Raw genomic sequence first — 21940 nt, forward strand, 5'->3', positions numbered from 1 at the left:
AGAGACAGAGTAGAAACTGTGTAACTTAGGAATGCTAGTGGGATGGGCCTTCCGGGGAGGCTGTTTCAGCAGACCTAAAAAGCGCATTCTCTTTCTAGGGAGAGACTTGCTGGAAGTCATCTAAACTGCCTCTGACACAAAAACACCTCTGAGACTTCGAGTCAGCAGAGCCACAGACTCACACAGTCTAAAAAGATTTTTTGGCACTAATAATTTAATAATAGAATCATTTTATTTTGGTACTAATTAGAGCAAAATAGAATGTCTTGTACCTTTACTTTGTGACATTAAATAGATAAATTCATTGAGGAAAAATCTAAATTATTTCACCAACTACTGTAGTCAGATTTTTTGTGTGACCACCAGATCACAAATAATAACAGGGAGACTTATTGATTATAAAAGCTCAGCCTTAGACAAGGCTTATTGTAAACTAGTTCTTATAATTTAAATTAATCCATATTTTTAACCTATATTTTTACTTCATCTCTGTACTGCTCATCATTTCCTCTGAGTCTGACTGGCAATTTTTTCTTACCAGGGTTGTCTGTCTGCCTGTACTCTCCAATCTAGCAATTGGTAGTTCAACTTTTTATTACACCAATCACAACAACATTACACAGTGTACAAATATCTTGCAACAAACTACAGACTCTTCTAAGTGTAAAAATCTTAGCTTATATATTTAACTAGAGATACAATAGTTAAATTTTGTTTGACCATTATTCTGAGCATATTTTAAAAACAATTTATTGACCTAGAGAGTTTGTCTTAACATGCACAAGACCCTTAGTTTGATTCCTAGCACTGAAAAAGTCAAAACAACCACAGATCCCTCAAAAAAATCATCACCATGCAAAACAAATAATTAATGATTCAATAATTTAGTTTCACCTTAGAGAGCATTTATTGAAGCTTTAGGGCTGTATAGACTACCTCTGTCCACTTAACCATGCCACTGAGAAGTCTTGCATAATTACCCAAACTATATGGATTCTCCAACTGGGATCTTACCCTTGCTTCAAGTAAAAGTACCTCCTGCAAAGAGCCAACTTCTTCACGAACTAGACCTTATAACCCGTGAAGCTAACCTCTCTCTCTCTCTGTCTCTCTCTGTCTCTCTGTCTCTCTCTGTCTCTCTTTCTCTCTCTGTCTCTGTCTCTCTCTTTCTCTCTTTCTCACACAAACACACACACACACACACGATGGCTTTGGTAAACTCAACAATTTGTTTCTCAACTCAATTTAATTCTTGTCATCTGTCATTTTATTTCTGACTTCTTGAAGTTTCTATAACTTTCACCATAATGTTATCTGTTTTGAAGGGCTGAAAATAGTAAAAAGAACAAGAGAATCTTACCTAAAATCATGATTCTAAAGACAGAGAAATGACTCAGTGAGTTAAGGTATTTGCCCCTGAGCCTATCAATTGAATTCTATCCCCAGGATTCACAAGGTGAGAAGAGAGAATCAACTCGTGCAATTTTCCTCTGGCTTTCACATACATGCACAACAGCTGTGATGTTTCTCTTCATCATCCTCCAACAACATTGCAACATCTGTGTTATTCAATGATCTACTTAGGAAAGCCATAGCCTGTGTCAAAAGTTAAGAAGAGGAAATTACAAAAGTAAATTTCTTGGTGTCCATTTGGGATATATATATTCACTTTTGACATACACAGATATCCTCCGTCTAAAGTGCCTACTATGTGTGAAGCGTTAGGAAAGCCAACGAAAGACATCCTTTAGGGAGACAGTCACAGCAAGGGATACCACAAATAAGTTAACAATGAACATGCTATCCATGCCAATAATTATAACAACCCTAGTCAGTAGACATAATCTTTATGCTGTTATGAGTGGAGATATCAAGCAGTGGTTCAGATTTTCAGATGAATAGCAATGAATGTTGTCCATATGTCTGTGGATCTTAAAGATCTTGATAGTATCTAGACCTGATGGATTGTTATGATAAAGAGATGCACAGACCTCTGAAATAACACAGAATATGCTCACCTAGGCTGTCGATTGGTCATTTCAACGAACATCACTTTCCCTGTACCAAGTATGGTAATAAGAGTGGGAGAAACAGAGAAGAATCTAATACATCCATGCCCACAGCTACTTGGCTTCTAACAGCGAAAGTCAACGTGAAAACAGACAGCAATTAACACAGTAGAAGAAGGTATTGCTAGGTGCAATGATATCACAGACAAGGGGTATACATTTTGCTGAATATAAGAAGCTGGAGCTAGAAGAGGTATTCCTCAGGAAGAGAAAAGGAGAAAGATCAGTCTAGAAGACAGTCCGGACGGAGAGGATCCCTACAAAGGCATGCACAGCAAGGTGGCCACTGCATCATACTATGTCAGAAGGCAGCCAAAAGAAACGAGGCTGTGGCAGGCAGATCAACCACGTAAGAGAATATACGGTTGCACAAAAGGCTTTATACACGATTCCTCAGACAACAGGGACACAGACACCGTACAAGTATTTAGCCACGGAGTGACTTCTAGATTATCTCTGGCAGTAGCACAGAATTTAACAGAAAGAAAAAAGAGCCTGAAGTTCCAGAGAATCATTAGGGCCATGAACTTTGTCATTACGTTTGACCGCTAGATTATTATGTTCTCCGGGACACTGCGATATGAGAAGAGCAACATGTAATGTTTTTATCTTGCCGTGCTGATAATGTGGAGAATGAACAAGCTATGTATTTGTGAACAGTGGGCACAGAGTTAGGAGGCTAGATTAGTCAGAGTCTGCAGGCATTTCCTGTCCAGTTCACCCTTGGGCTCAAGGCCAGTTCTGCCAGGCTTGCTGAGGTTCATCCATTCCATAGACTCTAAAATTAGGGAGGGAAACCCTATATCACGTCTCCCTTTTGAGGGCTATTCCTCTACTGCGTGCTGGTTTTCCTAAATCTAAGCCTGCCTTTCAAACTGAATTTGTCTCTTCATCTATCCTCCAAAACAGTCCCCTCCAAGAGTACTTTTAATAACACAGACTGAACATTCCTAATTCAAAATCCTAAGTCAGGAAGGTCCCAAAGTTACAAGCTTTGAGAACTGACAGGATAAGTGAAAAATTCCATAGTTGGCCTCAAATGTCAGTCACAGGCACAACAGCAAACATGTAAAATTGCCATCATGGGACTCAAGGGTAGCGCACATGCTGAGCACATGTGAAGCCCTGAATTCAAGCCTTAGCACCTACAATAAAATAAAAAAGAATTTACCATGGTGTTTAGGTATATATGAAATATAAATGTTATACATAAAATATATAAAATAGTATATACTCAAGGTATATATGAAAATAAATGGATCTCATCCTCAAGCCACCTTATGTATCTGCATCTAAATATATGCAAATATTATAAAATAAAAGCAAATGTAAACAGAGACTGCTTGTTCATTTCCCGACTGCTCAAACCTGAATAATTACACAGAAACAACACTGTTTGGCCAATGGCTTAGGCATCTTTCTAGCTTATATCTTAAATTAACCCGTTTCTATTAATCTATATATCACCATGAGGCTGTGTCCTACCGGTAAGGTTCCTGCGTCTTTCTCTTTCAGCAGCCGCATGGTGTTTGTCCAACTCCACCTTCTTTCTCCCTGCATTCAGTTTAGTTTTCCCACCTAGTTCTACTCTGCCCTGCCATAGGCCAAAGAAGTTCTTTATTAACCAATGGTAATAAAACATTGTCACAGCATACAAAGGGGAATCCCACCTCAAGCAAATCTGAAATACTTGTTTCAAGCATTTCAGATAAGGAATACTCAACCTGTAATAGCAAAGTACTCTCCATGGATCAGACATCAGGCTAATTTCTCAGTGTGTATGAAATGATTAGATTCTCACACAAGCCCTCTGAGAGGAATACTATTAATAACTTACATTTTTCAGAAGAACAAACCACAGCTTCCCAAGATCCTATACAGGAGCAACACGGCAGACTGAACTCAAGGACTGCATGCATATAATATTTAAATATTTAAGCTTGCATGTGTACGTGTGTGGAGGTCAGTTCTTTCTTTCTACCGTGTGAACTCTGGAGACGAAACTCACATTATCAAGCTTGGCAGCAAATGCCTTTATCCACTGCGTCATCTCACTGGCCTTGGAGTTGATAGTTTTAACCATTCACCATGGTTTAGAGTACTTGCTATGCATCTAGAGGACCTGAGTCTGGCTCCGAGCACCCATATCAGTCAGCTCACAACTTCTTATCACTCTGGCCTCTACGGGTACCTGCACACATGTGACAAGTTTTCTCTCTCCCCCTCATTAACTATCTAAATAAGGCATGCTCATAAAGAACCTGCTGTGCATCCCACCAGCTGTGCTAGTCAGCCTTCCTTTATTATAACAATTATAACAATACTTCAGATGAATCAGCTTCCAGTTGACTCAGAGTTTTAAAGTTTCTGGTGTGGTCCATGATGGGTTGGACTCTGCTTTGGGGCCTCTGTAAGATGGAGCAGAGCTTTCACCTCATCACGACTAGGTACTTTGTTTTTCAAGACAGGGTCTCTGTGTAGCCCTGGCTGTCCTGGAACTCACTCTGTAGACCAGGCTAGCCTCACACTGACAGAGATCCTCCTGCTTCTGCGTGCAGAGTGCTGGGATTAAAGTTGTGCGCCACTATAACTCAACTCACCTCATCACATCAAGGAAGCAAAAGAGGGGAAACGAAGAAGTCAGAGCCCCACAGTTTATTCTCCTCAGGGGTACCCCATCCCAGTAACCTAGAGATTGTTCATCAGTCTCCATGTCTTACAGGTTGCACCATCTCTGAGCAGCCCCCAATCCATGGGCTCCAGGAAAACGTTTAAGATCCAAGCAACAGCACCCTTGCACCCTGCTTTTGAGCTTTTACATACCTTGTACTGGTTTAATAATCCTCAAAACATATTTGGAACTTTGACAGTTCAGTTGATATTTTCATAGTCTTACCAGAGCTCCACCTCATACTTACTATCCTTCTAAAGGATTTCTTCAGGATGTAAAACTTACCAGGAATTAGCTCATTAAAACTTCTTCCCTTCAATACTGAATACTAAAATGAATCTTTTCTACCAGGTCAGCAATAACAGCAAATCTAATATAAGACCTTTATTGACTTAAAAGCAAATCTGATTACATTAATCTTTTTATTTTTGTCTTGTGTTTAGGTCATAGGTCACCAGTCCTTTTTGTGAGAGAGAACTACTTTTCATATTCTCCAAAGCTTTTAAGGAGATTAGACTAGAAACAGAAAGTGATGTTTTTAAAAAGTCAGTTTACCATATAAAGATCAGGACCTACTTACTGGACAAATGAAGGACCCCTGGCCTTATCTAACCATAGATATTTTCTGTTATCTTTCTTCTTTTTGAATCTAAGCTTTATTTCTAGGAATGATTATTTACAAAAAAAATAGTTGATTCTCAGCACACTATGGTTTTGAAACGTGAGTTATGAACCTCTGGTGCAATTTTTTTCTTCACAACTGAAAAAATTAATATGAATGACACAGAATGGAAAACTTTAGCAGAAGAGTTAGTAGATAATATAACAAATATTCTAAAGTGAGAGGCCCGGGAAGAAGTAAGGAATAATCTCAAAATCTCGTGTTTTCCTTCAAAAGCAAACGCACTGGCTACTTTATGAGGGCAGATTTTTCTTAAGCCTTCTAAAAGGCAGTGGACCCTTTCCTGGCCCCTGAAAGCTTTCTGTCTTTTGTATACCGAACACCTAATACTGAAAATGTGTTGAAGGAACACGTTCACTTCAGCAATTGCTCACCTCTCCCAATTGAACTTCGTGTGAGAAAAGAAAAAAAAAAAACACACAAGTCCGGAGTGTGCCTGGAAAATAGGAACTTTGCAATCCCTTCTATTATCTGAGCTCCTATAACACCAAGCAAATCCTGTTTCAAAACTGTGGGCAGCATTATGATGGAAAGCAACCTGTGGATTGATTGCTAGCACCGTCTCCCAAGAGCTGTGTCGTTTTGTGACATACCCAAAAGTTCTGGTAGCATGTTTAGGAAAGGGAATTTATCCCTGATTCTCAGAAAACCTCGCGGCCCTTTCCCTCTGCACATCGGAGGAGGGTGGCCTCCTGGTAGGTGATACTCCCCAGCTTTCTACGTGTAAGGCACTTTTGTACCCTGCCTTGCAGCCATGCTTGAGCTGATTACAGAAACTTCCAGCTCTGTCTGTAGAGCTGAGTAAAAAGCACCGTGGAAGGCTAGGCAGGGTCCCTAAAGCCAGGAGAACCTGCAGCTGGCCAGAGGCAACATTAGAGTTCTCCACTGCAGACCACGAAGAGCGCTGCACCGCGGGCTCCGGGAAGGACGCGCTGGGCGAAGCTGCAGGGCGCGCGAGCGGTCGGACGGGGGAGCGAGAGCCAAAGCTTGCGGAGAGCAGCCGAGCGGGCACCGCAGTCCCGGGAGCCGCCTCGAAGAGCGGCTGAGCTCCTAGCTAGAGAAATGTGCGGAAGGCGGAGCGAGGGAGGCGGGGCCCGCGGGAGCTGTGGCCGGGGAGGCGGGGCTAGAGGGAGGGAGGCGGAGCTAGAAGAAGGCGTGGTTATATGGGGGCGGGACGTGTGGAAGATTGAACCTACTCGAAGGTAGGCGGAGCTAGTGGTGGAGCCCGAGCTCCAGGGAGGTGAAGCCTGCGCTCCAGAGAGGTGGAGCTAGAGGCGTGGAGGTGGAATCCGAGCCAAAGAGGAGAGGTCCGAGGTGGGGAGGCGGAGCCTGTGCCCCACGGAGGCGGAGTCCTCGGTGGGAGGCGGGCACGGAGGCGGTGCCGGGGCGGGCTGCGCAGGCGTCCCTTGCACCTTGTTGATTAGTCAGTGCCGGGAGCGCTGCTATGGCGTTCCTCGGACCCGCGGCTCCTCCTCACACAGTGCTCGGGGCGGAGGCTAGGAGGGGGCCGAGGAGGAGGAGGCGGGCGGCCGGCCGCCGCAGCTGCAGAGCCGGGGCCAGGGGAGGCGGAGCGGGAGGCGCCGCAGCCAGCCGGACCGCCTGCAGTGCTCCCCTGGCTTGAGGGCGCGGGACGCCAGCCATGCCTCGGTGTGGCCGCTGAACCCGGGCGCCGGCGTCCCCGCCGCTGTGCCTCGCTGCCAGGCTGCCCGCGGCGGGAGAGCGAAGCCGCCCGCCAGCCAGCGGTGGAGCGGGAGAGGGAGCGCGGGGCCGGGGAGGCGGGGAAGATGGACCCGGTGCCCTCGTTGGGCTGCAGCCTCAAGGATGTGAAGTGGAGCCCAGTGGCTGTGCCGCTCGACCTGCTGGTCAGCACCTACCGGCTACCCCAGATCGCGCGGCTGGACAGCGGTGAGTACCGGCGGGGCGCGCGGGTGCCAGGAAGGGTGGGACCGGGGAGGGGATAGTGTTCGCCCCTAGCCGTCTACTTGGCCTGCGAGGCTGCCGCAGCCCTGGCGCGTTGCTCTTCATTCCCCCCAGCAGCCGCCGCCGCCAGAGAGGTGCAAATCAGAACCCTTGTAGTGCAGTCAATAAGGGCACCTTAAAAAAAAAAAATCAACATCGTGGAAACCTGCAGATAGTAACCTTGGACTCAAGAATTACTCAATCTGGGAACCCTGAAGTTTTCTTAGGCAACTTTCTGACAAAAATAATTGGGCTCTGGGTGGTATCTTGTTTGGGGTGCTCTCTCCAACTGGCCCGCTCTATGTCTGCCAAGAAGCTGCAGAAAAGCTCCCGGGTGACCCAATGAAAACGATCACGTTTCTTGGAGAGCTTTTATTACAGCTCGTCTATTCTGTTTAACACAACATCGAGTGATTTGGGGTTGTGTGCAAAAAATGTCTTTAGCAGAAGTGATGGTATGCTCACGGTTAATTATTAGCTTAGCGCGCTTCCAGCTTAGAAAAAAATATTTTAAGCCACTAAAACATATTGATTTGCAATCTGAGCTCTGAACCAAGAAATGCCTGTATTTCCTGAAACTGACCACAAGAAAACAGCCAAGAACACCCCCCCACACACACACACACAGATTATTCTGCACGGTGACATCTGCAAACAAATATGTAGATTGCTACTGTCAGTCAAGTGGACACCTTTATGTTTGAGAGTTGTGACATTGGAGGGGACATTTTAAATGGTGTCTGTTTTTTTGCACTGTAACTTCACCGGGTTGGCTTCTTGGGATTTCAGATTGTAGGGAGAAGTCTGCTTTGCTGTAGGGCAGCGGGACCCGGGCTGGCAGCAGGCAGTGTATAGATAGAGCCTTGGTCACAAGCAAGTCCGATTAAAACAGGTTTGAGCAGAAGATATCCTTTCTTTCAGCCACAGACGCTTGCCTTACTCCTTGCTTTCTAGAGTAAAAGAGTGTTTCACAGGAGACACACAGATGTCCCCGAGGACGACTTACTCTATTGCTTGTCTGTGGGGTTAGGTTAGACACTGGAAACACTGACAAGAGAATTAACATAGAGGAAAGTTGTAAGAGCAGGAGAACAACATTGGTATGCTTGCTGTCCTTGTCTGGTTGGTGGTGGTGGTTGTGGTGGGCACTGGGAATAACCTGGGAGTTTATAAACTAAGAATGAAGTGTACAATGATAATAACTGTTGAATCGAGGTGAGGACAGATGGCATATTGAGGCATTTCTGCTTAGCATGGGGGTGGCGAAGTGTGTTGTGCTTTAATATGTATCTGCAGGTGTGTGTATGGTGTGTGTGTGTGTGTGTATGTGTGTGTTTGTGCGTGTGCGTGCACAGTTTCTTTTCCTCCTTCCCTGAGCAAAACTGTATGTTTTGGCAGGTTGTGAATCTTTACCTTTCCATTTCCAGACCTTCCCTCATCGCTGCAAACTCTGCCAAAACTTCCTAGCTAGGCAAGAGAGCATTGGTGCATATAGTATGCAAATCACTCAGCCGTCCTCCAAGTCAAAGTGCAAAGAGGCTGTGTATGAGCCTCAGACACAACTCTTAGTCTCATTATCCACTTTCCTATCCCTGTCATTCATTAAAAGGAGCTGAATCAGCACTGAGCTCACCCCACACTTCTTTTCAAATTAGGATGTGGGCTGCAAGTCTTAACACTGTGTCCTTTCAAGCCTTGGGATGGATTTTGATTACCATGTGTAATTCCAGTTCTTTATTGTAAATTCCTCTTGTGATTTCTGCACACCAAAGTCATACTTGTAGCCAGTACTACTGTGTCCCTGGTTATTTATTAACAATGCCATCTCCTTTTTGTTAGCATAGATTTTAATAGCTGCATAATATTCGATGGGAATGGCTATAACATATATCTATCTGGTTCCCTATTGGTGGACATTAAATTGTGTTTATATCTACTCCCTCGTTGTTGGACCTAAAGTTGCTGTTTCTTCTTCTTCTTCTCCTTCTTCTTCTTCTACTTCTCCCTCTTTAATACTTGTAAATCCTGAGATAATAAGCATTCCTATACATCGGCTTCTTTTGGGGGTGAGAATGTATTCCTACCTTGCTGAAAGCACATGCGAATCCCTTTAAAACTGTGATACACTTGCCGTTGCTCTCAAGACCAAGGGTTACTCATGCAAACAGGCATTGTGGGAATACCACTGGCCCATATCCTTACTATGGTAGTTTACTCTTTGTTTACTTCTTAAATCTTTGCTAATCTGATGGGATGGGGGACAATTATTTTAACAATTTAATTTGGGTAGACTTTAAAAGAGCCAAATTATAGATTCTTTACATTAACAAGTTTCACTGCAGTACTGAGGACAGGTTAAGGGCTTTGCTAGCATAGTTTAAAATGCCCCTGGTAAACTCACAGGCTTTGTAGAGTCCTAATCTGGTGTGTATTTTTTTACCCAGTTTTAATGCTACGGGAATATTTTAGACACACACGAACACACAAACATCTGCTTAGACAGGAAAAGTAGTAATTTTTACAAATCATTTGCTTTAAAAGAAACCAGAAAGAAATGGAAAAGACATGCCACAAGTTGACATTATGCCAAGAGGAAGATAGGGGCCACCTTTAAGCTGTCGTGAAAGAACGCTGGAAGTTGGAGTTGGTCAGTGTTGATCATCAGAGCCTGCTGTATGTAGGCGTGTTTCCACATGTTGCACGCATTGTTTCTGCTCCTCAGCAGCCCTGCTTTAAGGATTTAGGGGGCCTGGACGCAGAGAACTTGAGCAATGAAATTCAGAATGAGCAGTGGGGTTTCCAGCAGCTTCTGTGCTGCCCCTTATCACAGGCTCCTGCGGAGAGGCAGTGGGATGGGGCGGGTCTGACTTCTGCTCTAAATAGCCTCACTGTGTCTGAAAGCTTGAGGACCAGACCAGAAAGTCAGTTTTTAAAGTGGTGTAGGCACCGAAGTAAGTGCTGGAGTCATCCATCGTAAGTAGATGACTTTCTGCTTCCCAAAGGAGTGGCTGAGAAGGGAAGAAGGGAGGTTATAGAAGGAGAGAGAGGGAAGGTGAGGGAAACAAGTGGTGTTTGGGGCTTGTATTTGTATCTGTTCAAATAGCTTCCTTGTACATTTACTATTTAAAAAGTAGTAACTCTACAATATGTAAAGAATTTTCCAATTCTTTGCCCGAGACAGGTCAGTTAGATGCATTCAACTTGATATGTTCAACGATGGAATTTTTTTTTTTTTGTTGGTTGTTTTTGTGTGTGTGTGTGTTTGTCTTTGTTTTTGATTTTTGTGATAGGGTTTTTCTGTAGATTTGCTGCCTATCCTGGAACTAGCTCTTGTAGACCAGGCTGGCCTTCAACTCAGAGATCCGCCTGCTGGGATTAAAGGTGTGTGCCACTACCGCCCGGCTCAATGATGGAAATTTTAAATTTCATTTATTTGTTTGTGTGTGTGTGTGTGTGTGTGTGTTTGCACATGCATGCCACAGTGCATATGTGATGGTCAGAGGAAAATTCGTGGGAGTCAATTTTCTCTTTCCACGACGTGGGGGATGGAACTCAGGTCATCAGACTTGGCAGCAAGTGCCTTTACCTACTGAACCATCTTGCTAGCTCTCCTGTGAAGAAATTTGTCTTTGAGTGGTAAATACAATTGGTGAGACTTCCTGGGTCTTCCCCCCCCCCCCCCACAAGTCTTTTTGGGGAACCCAAAAGAAAAGCCTGTATAGTGGTTCTCCCTGGGAGAGTTGATAGGATGGCTGCACTCAGCGCGGCCGACCCCAGGTATTGATTAGCTCACTGTTAGGTATTCTAAATGGTTGTAGTCTTGTAAATTCTTTGTAGGATCAGGGTCCACAAATTCATTCAGAGCCAGAAATATTAACTCTTACTCCATTCCAGCAGTCCATGCCTAAAACCGGGACTGAAGAAGCTGCCCATTTTGCAGCTTCATCTTGCAGAAGTCCTAGCTCAGAGTTTCCTTTTCTCCCCTTTCTGTCCCTCCATCCTTCCTCCCCCTTTTTCCATTCCTTCCTTTCTCCCTTGCTTCCCCTCTCTCTCTTCCTTAAAGACTGTATGAACTCCTGTGCCCTAAGCACATTTTAAACTTGTTCTTTAAAAGTTTTCATCTTTGCTTGCAATGCAAAGAATGCTTTGTATTTTATAATATTCACATTTTAAGAAACATAGTTATTTCAAAAGCTCTAGTAAAATCTTTATTTGATTCCCAATATTTCATATTTTTTATCACATTTGTTTTGTGTGTACATGTGTATGTGTGTGTATGCTTGTCCCCTGATGTGAGTGTGGAGGTCAGAGGACAGCCTGTAGGCATTGCTTCTCTCCCTCTACCTGGTAGGCCCCAGGGATCAGGCTTGGCAGCAGGTACCTGTTCCCATAGAGCCAATGGCTTTATTGATCACTTCTGTGACAAGTTCTGAAACAGAAAGAGTAAATTTAAATATAGAATTTTGTACTTTTTTAACCATAACACTTCAGAATTTGAAGGTTTCCAGATGTCAATAAAATAAAATGAGACAGTGTTATTCTGTGATGGGGCATGCGTGGTGTGTGTGTAGAGGTCAGAGGACAGCCATGTGTTATGGGATTTCTCCCTTCATACTTCTTTATGTCAGCTCTCGGGCTTGAACTCAGAGCATCAGGCTTTTGTGCCAAGCACCTTTACCCATCAGAGCGTTTAGTAAAGAAAGGATTAGAGCTGGGCCTATTGTTTAGTGATAGAGTGCTTACCTGGCACGCAAGAGGCCCTGGGCTCATTCCCGAGACACCCCTCCCAGCATAGACAGAATTTCTTGAGGTAGAAAAATTATCACTCAGATATTGGAGACTTTCACCCCTCATTATGCACCAGTATTTCTGTTGTCTCCTTTGCTTATCCTCTTGCGATCTTTGTACCCCTGGCCAGTGTATTTGAGAAAGATCTGGGAGAAAACATCACATATGAGTTACTGGAATTTCGTGGGTAAAGGACCATTGAGGGGTAGGTGAAGAGCAGATTCCATCATCACAGACGTGGTCCCCGCAGGAGAGAAGTCCTTCCACCATAGTCATGGCCCAAGCAGAATGCCTTTTAAATAAGTAGCTTTGTAAGTGAGGAATCTGGAAATACAGCGGCCTGTAGTTTTGAGGAAACCTGGAAATAGTTGGTTTTACCTTTGAACAGTTTGAAGATACTGTTCAAGGTATCCCAATGGTACAAGGGTAGTAAAAAAGAGGTCAAGGCTTTGTTTCCAAAAGGAAGTCCAAGGCTGCAGAAAATGACGGAGAGAGGAAAAAAGAAGGTGATATGAGTTGAAAACAGGTAAATAAAACAGCTCTAGTCTCCTGCCTCATTGTATTAGTTACTCTTTCCCCTCTGGGACCCAGTATCAAGCCAGAAGCAACTTAAGGAAGACAAGGTTAACTGTGGCTCACAGTCTGAGGGGTGTTAGTCATCCTGGGAGGAAGGCCTAGTGATGGGGGCATGCTCTGTGGTCACAGGAGCTTGTGGAAACTGCTTGCTCACATCCCTGCAATCAGGAAGCAGAGAAGGATTGGAGACACCCAGATGGCTTTCTTCTTCACTTTTGTTTTCAGACTGGATCCCAGCCCCGAGTGTGGTGCCTCCCACATTCAGAGTAAGTCTTTTCCCTGTAGCTGATTCTTTCTGGAAAAAAGCTAACATATACACCCCAAGCGTGTCTCAGTAATAAGTCTGGTCATGTTTCTTAATCCAGTCACGCTGACTATTGAAATTAACTATTGTTTAGCTATGGGGGAAGTCCATTCTGATTCTATGCCTTGGGGTATTGGGTAGTGGGAACTTGGGTTTAGCATTGTTGTGCTGAGTTGTTCTGTGACTTTTATCAGTTATGCACCTGGAGACTGTAGAAGCAGAAATATGAACAATTAGACCCCCCCGTGGGCTCCAAATGGCTGCTTGCAAATGTCAGAGATCCTTCTAAATCCATGCTCTGCCTTTGAAATTCATGTAAGTTCTGACACAGTGCTCTGTGATTGATGTGTGTGTGTGTGTGTAATGTTGCTTTGTTAAACTAGCAACATAAAAATATTGCCCCAGAAGGCATATATACTTATCTAGGGTTTCATTTCTCTCTGGCAGTCTGTATTTCCAATATAAAGGGTGTATATATAAGCCCAGGGAAGATAAAAATGATGCTAAATGATGTTGAATTTGGAGTCAAGAACTCTCTTGTACAATCTTGATCAGGTTTCTTCATTTCTTTCATTTGTAGTTTTTTTCATGGAGGAAAAATAGACATACCTGCCTCTGATGTGTCTTGTAAATGGGTCTATAATATTAACTAATATTCTTTAAGACTATACTATGTAATGCCCTATTATAGATATTAGAATTATAGGAGTGAGAAAAACTTTGGAGCCAGCAGTCTTGTGTATCTACTTATTTGGGGCGTTAATGTAAATAGCATATATGAATAACATGTGTATTGCATAATATCATATATGCATATTTAAGATTGGCATAGAGATGCTTATATGCTTTCAAAGGGAGACTTCTGCACATATCTGAGAGTGCAGAAGGAACCAATAGATTGTAGTACACTTATACAGTAGAGGGAGGAACAGAAATGCTCCAAGTGGCTGAGCCTGGTTCCTTCTGTGAATTATAGATACCTAGACATCTGCAGGTTATAAAAAGAACTAAGTCTTCATCAGTGTGAAAGTGTTATAAACTAACTAAAGGTTGGGCCAGGAGGGCTGAAGTCAGGAAGAATTTTTAACTGAATCCAGTCATGTGGTACCAAAGTAATGAGCTGAGGCATTTAAACATTCGAGTGTATGTTTACATGGTTTGGCTATCAGTGGTCTTTTTAGTGCCTATAGTTACTTTTGTATATAAGGTACATGGTTGGAAAGCCGGTTTAATGTTGTCTCATACACTGTATACTTCTAGGTTTTCCTAGTTCTCCCTTACTCTGATTACTGGCCATGTCTAAAAGTGATGAACTCAGGATGGGAGAGGATGTTGTCTTAGGCAGTGGAAGGTGATAAACATTTAGATCCAAGAGGCGAGGGCGGCCATAGCTACTTTAGTGTCTTTGTATTCAAGAACCGTGGTTGTTTTGAAAGTCTTACATGAAATGCATTTCCACACTGGCATTGAGAATCTGGGAAAATGCTTCGACTGCTGTGATCATCTGCATCATCAGTTGAAGAGGGAGTATTTTGGGTCTCTTCCTCTCATTGGCTGCCTTACTAAAATAGCCAGTTCTTGTAGGCCAGCTTGCAAACTCATTTATTTTTGTTGGCTATCCCTGAGGGATCTGCCTTTTCACTTACTAAACCACAGCTCGTGGAAGACTCGTAAACTCCCCTCTGGTCTTAACAGGACCCTCAATCTTTAGTACACCAGCTCTTATGTACAAAATGAAAAGTAACTCCCATTCATGGTTACATATTTTATCATTCTTGAAGAAGATGCAAAATACCTGCTAAAACATTTTACATTTCTAGAAATTAATTCTTCAATGGAGTATAAGCCTCCCCCACTTCCCTACCCACTTCTACTCTGAAATCCACAAGAATCTTTTCCCCAACTTCAGGTTAATGTTACCTAGAACTCATTTTATTATCTCTCAGTTCCTCACACAGACCCCATCATATGGGAGACTCTGGTAAGCATTTAACAAATGAATGAGCAAATCTCAGTGTTAGTAACTGTGTGGCCTTAGACATCTACAGGCCTGTAATAGCAGTTCACCTTGTCCCATTTGAGGCAGATATTATATCATTAAGTTTATAAATTAGAATCAACCTTCTAGGCAAGCAACAAGAAAAATAAGAAACTCATAGACCATCATAATTTATAAGACAGTGGTTTACGGAGCTGTTAGTTATAGTATTTTAAATAAATTCTTTTTAGAAATTGTGACTTATTTTTAGGCTAAATAAAATTTACTGACTAAATAAATCAACTGTCATGCTAACATGAAGGTGACTGTCCATGTTGCATGGGGACATGCCTTTGAATTTTAAAACTTTGATGTCATAGTGCTCACGTGATACCCTTGTTTGTACTAGAATGCTGTAATCCTTGAGACTGGTCATCTCTTACCTCTAGAAAGGCCCAGTGAGGTAACCATCTCTCTAGCTGCCCAGGATCTCATCATGGACACTAGCAATTTTATTTCTTAGCAAAGCAAACCACTTGGTTCAAATGTGCCACAAGACTATAGTTGCTAATTTGAAGCAGTTGTTTCTTCCTAGAATAGCCATAAAACTGACTGTAGTGTCTTAATCCCAGACAATGAGTTTCCTTTTATGCCCTTGAAGGAGTATTCTGTCATAGGAAAGGAAGGAAAAACAACACTCGCAAGCCCTTTGCAGGACTGTGGATGAATTGCCTTACAATACAGGGCAAGTCATTGTAATTGATTCTGCTAATTGTTAAACCCAGATTGAAGTATTTAAACACCACTTGGGCTTGGATGGCTTAATGGTTGTTTAATAAGTACCATGTTATTGAATTTAAAATGCAGTATGAATTCCTTCCCACTGTGGAGACGTTTGTTATTCTGGGTAACACTGAGCTTGCACTGATGATTGTTGGGAGTGGGAAAGGTTTAGAGAGGTTGTGTGTGCTGGTTAATTTTCTGAGCGCGATAGAAAGTTTTCTTCAGCCGCACACTTTTATTTTCTTTATTAAGGTGATAGTTTCTTTAATAACAAATTTTAAAATGTTGGAAATGAAACATGCTATTTTTCTATCAAGGGACTAGATTTATATATCTCAAAATAATAGTCAAGAGTCACCCCCTTTGTGTTATTTTTGTTGCGTTTGATCACGTCTACTTGCATTTAGGCAGTACGAACACTGGCTATTGTGGAGACTGTCTTCCATTCATAAAAAGGTTGAAGAATTTCTGAGAAAACCTTTCATGACACATGATCATCTGTCTCTGCAGACGTTGTTTCTTCTGTAAGTGATGCTCACTTTCAATTACCTTCTCCTATAGTCACCAAACACTAGTGAGAGTGGTCAGAACCAAGGGACTAGCATATGCCCACTCCTTTGTCATTTCTGAGCCGTAGTCTCATGCTCTCAGCTCTTATTTCAGACAGTTTCAGGGTGTTCACATTTAGAAGAATTCAACATTCATTTTTACCTTGGGGCATCCCGCAGAATCAGTCAACTCCAGGCCCAAGTTAAAAAGCAACTTAATGAGTTGAGAGAGAGGCACATGTGCATATGTGAGAGCAAAGTGCCCTAGAAGGTTCAAATTACCTACTTAAAAATAACAAGTAACAGAAAGCTGTGTTAAGAGACTGCCCTTATTTTTTTCTGTTTATTTTGGTCCCATGTTTTGGTCAGTTAAGATGGAGTCAGAAGATAGGTTTGGCAGTAACTTCAGAAGCTCATTTATCATAGTTATGTATATCAGTCAAGGTTAATTTCAGTCATGCATCACAAGTTGAAAATTACACACACACACACACACCACACAGGGACTTACACAACATGGAAAAGCCTATTGGTGTGTTGTCCAGGACTGACACACAAGGTTCAGAGTTGAAAATTTACACCGTTCTTCTGTCTTTCTGCTTTGCTCGCTTCAGGCTGTTGTCACTGTCAGGGTGACCTCATGGTTCTGAATGGCTGCTGGAACCGTAAGTTATTTTGTCTGCGGCTCACAATAGCAAGAAGGGCCAAGGGGTATGTTCTAGTTCCTTGCCACATCTCGCTCACATCTCATTGGTCAGGACGTTGGCACTTCGGCATGGAAGTGTCAGAAGGCAGAGTTGAAGTCTGACTTCTGACTGAGGGTCCCTATGGCAAGAGATGGGTGCACTGGGCATGAGGGACCGCCTGTTACTCAGAAGGGTTTTAGAGCAGCCGTAGCTCCCTGAGATCTCCCTTGTATTTAAGAAGCCTGTTTGCTTGCTTGTTTGTTTGTTGGGGGGGGGGTGGTAATTAGGACTTATGCATGCTAGGCAAGTAATCTACCATGAGCTACATCCCCAGCCAAGAAACTCTGTCATTAGAGCTGAGAATGCTGTACCAAAAGTAGGCCTCGAAGAGTTATGCGTCTATAGGAATGGTGGCTGTGGCACACCCCACCTTATTCTACAAAGGGTTATGCATTTATTAGGATCGGTGGCTACAGCACACCCCACCTTATTCTACAAAGACTTACGTATTGGTTAGGATCGGTGGCTACAGCACACCCCACCTTATTCTACGAAGACTTACGTATTGGTTAGGATAGGTGGCTACAGCACACCCCACCTTATTCTACGAAGACTTACATATTGGTTAGGATCGGTGGCTACAGCACACCCCACCTTATTCTACGAAGACTTACGTATTGGTTAGGATCGGTGGCTACAGCACACCCCACCTTATTCTACGAAGACTTACGTATTGGTTAGTATCGGTGGCTACAGCACACCCCACCTTATTCTTGCTTCCACTTGTATACTTTTTACTTTCTCTCTGACTGATGCACTCATGGGATTAGCTGTATAATATTTGAAAGACGTTCTCCCCCTATTCTGGTCCCTTAACCAGAAAGAGGTGACAGTTGTAATTAAAACAGTATTTTCTATTTTCCTTGTTACAGGCAATTTTGAAAATATAGAAAAAGAAGGCAGAGTGAATATTGGCTTTAAACTCGAAGATCATATTGGTTGTTAGATAACAACTGGTATTTGACAGATATGTAAGACAGATGTGGAATGTAAAGAAAATACATGTAGGGCTGGAGAGATGGCTCAGCGGTTAAGAGCACTGCCTGCTCTTCCAAAGGTCCTGAGTTCAATTCCCGGCAACCGCATGGTGGCTCACAACCATCTGTAGTGAGGTCTGGTGCCCTCTTCTGGCCTGCAGACATGCACACAGACAGAATATTGTATACATAATAAATAAATAAATATAAAAAAAAAAAAAGAAAATACATGTAAACGTGGGACCAGCCTGTACATCACTCAGACTTGCACACTGCTGTGCTATACTTTATTATTTCTGGAAGGTAGAATTATTAACGTTAATGGACTTGTGCCTTGCCAGTAAATCATCATTAGTTTTTTTCACCATTTTCCTGCTGTAAGACATGCCTTTTGAGTGTGCTGTTTTTGAGAACATTTTTGTATTTACATCGGTCAGTTTCTTATCATATTATTCTTTGAGGCTCCCAGAAGCAAAAGTGTTGCTTTTAGATTGTGAGGTGTTGGTAAATCACAGCTAGGAATGTTTAGACACATGGTTCCCAACCTTCCCAATGCTTTCACCTTTTCATACAGTTCCACATGTTATGATGACCACCAACCAATAGTTATTTTCGTTGCTACTTCATAACTGTAATTTTGCTACTGTTATGGATCATAATATAAATATCTGATATGTTGGCTATCTGATGTGGCTTCCAAAAGGGGGCCATGACCCACAGGTTGAGAACCACTGGTTGAGCCCATGATGAGTAAACTTGTCACTTTGTATGTCATTTCTTATTATCTGTTAATTTAGATAATTTAAAAAAAAACATACGTTTTTCATTTGTATTAGTGTTTCTTTGGTTACAGTTAAATTAGCTTCAATAATAAATTTTTATGTGAATTTCCTGGGATTTTTATTCAATTAAAAATTTTTTGCAAAGATCTTGTGATCATAATAACAAAAAATCTTAATGCACTTTATGTTGTTTTCTATGGAATATTTATGGATAATCTCAAGTTTATCAGAAGTTAGTCATTTTCTAAATTTTCTTTCCATTTTTTTTTACTGTTAAATAGTCGTTGCCTCTGTTTTTGTAATCGAATAGTTATGATTATTTAAAAATACTGCATGCCTTCTTTTTTGCATGTAATCCATAACATGCCCAAAGTGATGTGTGGGCCAGCTGGGTGAGCCAGAACATGGTTCCAGCGTGTTATAGCCATGAGTGTAAGCACTGGTACAGGATAAATGACAGCAGGGCACTTCAAGACGTGGGGACGAACAAATGCAAGAGCTTGAATGTCATTGTCTTCTGGTGAACATCTGTGCAAACGCTGTCTTCACCATGCTGTCTGTGGAGAAGGGAGTCAGGAAAGCCTGGCTCAGGTCTCTCAGCCTGTGATTGACAGAAAAATAAAATATTATCTCAGTCTGCCAACTTTGCACTGAAGGGCTTTACAAGCAGCTGTATCTATCAGCGTGGAGAGGTGACAGTTTTGAAAGAGAATCTTTTATTGCCAGAGGAAAAGTCTCAAATTTACTACATCGCGGCTGAGGAAGCTCATCCCAGCCTTCTATGTCTCTCCTTTTGTTCTCCCTTCCGTCCTCACCCTTTGGTCTTCTTAGACTCTGCTGGAAGAGAGTAATCTGAGTAGCTTATGCACAGTTTAGTACTCTGATATCGAAGGAGTTTCAGGCTAAGCAGAGCCTAGAGAGCAGTGACCTTCACCTAGCTTATTTCATCCTTTACATCAAGTCTTCCTACCCTTGAAACCTTGCCTGCCCATTTGTCTTAGTCATTGTCTTATTGCTGTGAAGAGACACCATGATCAAGGCAGCTCTTATAAAAGAAAACATTTAATTGGGGCTTTGCTCCCAGTTTCAGAGAGTTAGTCCGTTATGATCATGATGGGGAGCATGGCAGCAGGCAGGCGTGGTGTGGGAGAAGTAGCTGAGAACTGCATCCTGATCTACAAGCAGAGCGAGACTCTGAGTTTGGCATAGGCTTCTGAAAGCCCACCCCCAGGGACACACTTCCTCCAACAAGGCCACACCTCCTAATTCTTCTAATCCTTTCAAATAGTGCCACTCATTGGTGACTAAGCATTCATATATATTTATGGGACCATTCTTATTCAAACCAGCAGATTGTAATCTACTTAATCCAGTGTGTGTTCTTCATACTTGCTCTGCATTCACCCGGTGTCACAATTTACCCAGACACGTACGCAGTCCTGTCACTGTTTAATAAAAGTTGACTACTTTTATTAAAAAAGGATTAAAAGTGTGCACCACCACACCCAGCTTCATTCTCTTTGATTGGAAATCCCGGTAATTAGCTCTCCAAACCTTCTTGTCATTGATTTCACTGTTTTCCAGAATCTTCTAGTTTGTGTCTGCTCCTCTCTACCACCTCTCATATCATCGTCTTCCCAAATGTTGTGATGTCGCAATCAAGCAGCAAACTTTGCAGTGGGGGAGAAAAGAATGAGTCTCACATCAGATTCAAAGCCCAGATGATAGAGTGAGTGGGTTTGATTTAATGAGGGTTGATAAGACGGAGTCCGAGAAGTCTCCCACAATTCTTGCTCTGTCACATTCTCGTGTGGGAATACCACTTCCCCAAGGCTGTGTCAACCTTCGTTTAAGATGTTCTTACCAGCTTAATGGATGTAAGTGAAATAAGGTCTTATTGTTACATACATACATAAATCTCTTCTCTGAGAATCAACGTGTGTGTGTGTGTGTGTGTGTGTGTAGGTGCATACAGAGCATGGTGTGTGCATAAGGAGAACAGAGGACACTTGTAGGAGTCTGTTCTCTCACTTTTTTGTGAGGGTCCCGGGGAATGAACTCAGATCATCAAGCTTGGCAGCAAGGGCCTTCAACCACTAAGCCATTTCACCACCCTTCTAGGTAGGATTTGTATTCTCTGGGGACATTTTTATTTACACTTATTGTATCTGCTGACCATGTATTATTCCATTTAACAGATTTTAACTTTTACACAAATAGACATCTTTAGTCCTGATTAAGAAAATCCACCCAGAAACATAGGTTGTGTGTGTAGTCTTTTAGATGGTTTAGGAAGATTTGAAATTTTCAAATATGTCTTCAGTCCATCTGGAATTAATTTTTGCATATGATGTAAGATTTCTATTTTCTTACAGGCTGTTGTTATGTGAGCCTAGTTATTAAAAAAATCTGTTTACCCACTGATATGAGCTATCTTTGTTGAATTTATTTTGCTTTTTAACAGTAGGAAAACACACTTGAGCCGCACCTGTCTTTCAGAGATTACCATGGGCTGTGTTCCAAGAACATAAAAGGTTAATGAGATCTGAAAACAATCTCTTTATTCCCTAAAGAAAAGTCGTAGAAGACCTGTCTCTCTAGTATTGACGTATTCTTCTCATCCAGTGGCCATGGGAGATCCAATATTTGTTTGTGCAAAGAAAAAATTAAATTCCTTTTGAAGCAGGGCTGCCCTGGTGAGGTCTGGAAGCGATAGGAACTTGTTAAACGCCGTCTGGAAGCAGAGTCCAGATGCTTTGGCAGTAGGCTTTCCCTAGGGATGAGTTTGTTTTACATTGATTCTCTACTAAGCTGCTCTGTGTGTGTGTGTGTGTATGTGTACGTACGTGTGTGTGTGTGTGTGTGTGTGTGTGTGTGTGTGCGTAAGAGGAAGGGATGTGGGAAGAATCAATTTAAGAGGAGGTTTACAAGTCATACTCACTTTTAGATCCTGTAATTAAGTGTGTAGTTCTCTTATTTTCTGTACAAACAAGGGGCACACTATTCTCAATGTGTATGCATCTACTTCCCTCAGGCTCCATAGTGACCTACTTCTGTCCATTTTGAAAGACTTAAGT

General features: G+C 42.4%; 1 protein-coding gene across 1 annotated transcript in view; it reads left to right on the forward strand.

The window, feature by feature from the left end:
• Positions 1–6857: 6857 nt before the first annotated feature.
• Positions 6858–21940, forward strand: part of LOC121453377 (GRB2-associated and regulator of MAPK protein) — a 175444-nt gene continuing 160361 nt past the window's right edge. The window contains exon 1 of the mRNA XM_041660111.1: positions 6858–7327. Coding sequence (XP_041516045.1) covers positions 7207–7327 — 121 coding nt within the window. The 5' untranslated portion in view covers positions 6858–7206. The remainder of the gene's footprint in view (positions 7328–21940) is intronic.

The sequence above is a fragment of the Microtus oregoni genome, unplaced genomic scaffold (assembly GCF_018167655.1).
Source record: "Microtus oregoni isolate MIOR12 unplaced genomic scaffold, Mior012 000011F_ref0000422, whole genome shotgun sequence".
Lineage (NCBI taxonomy): Eukaryota > Metazoa > Chordata > Mammalia > Rodentia > Cricetidae > Microtus > Microtus oregoni.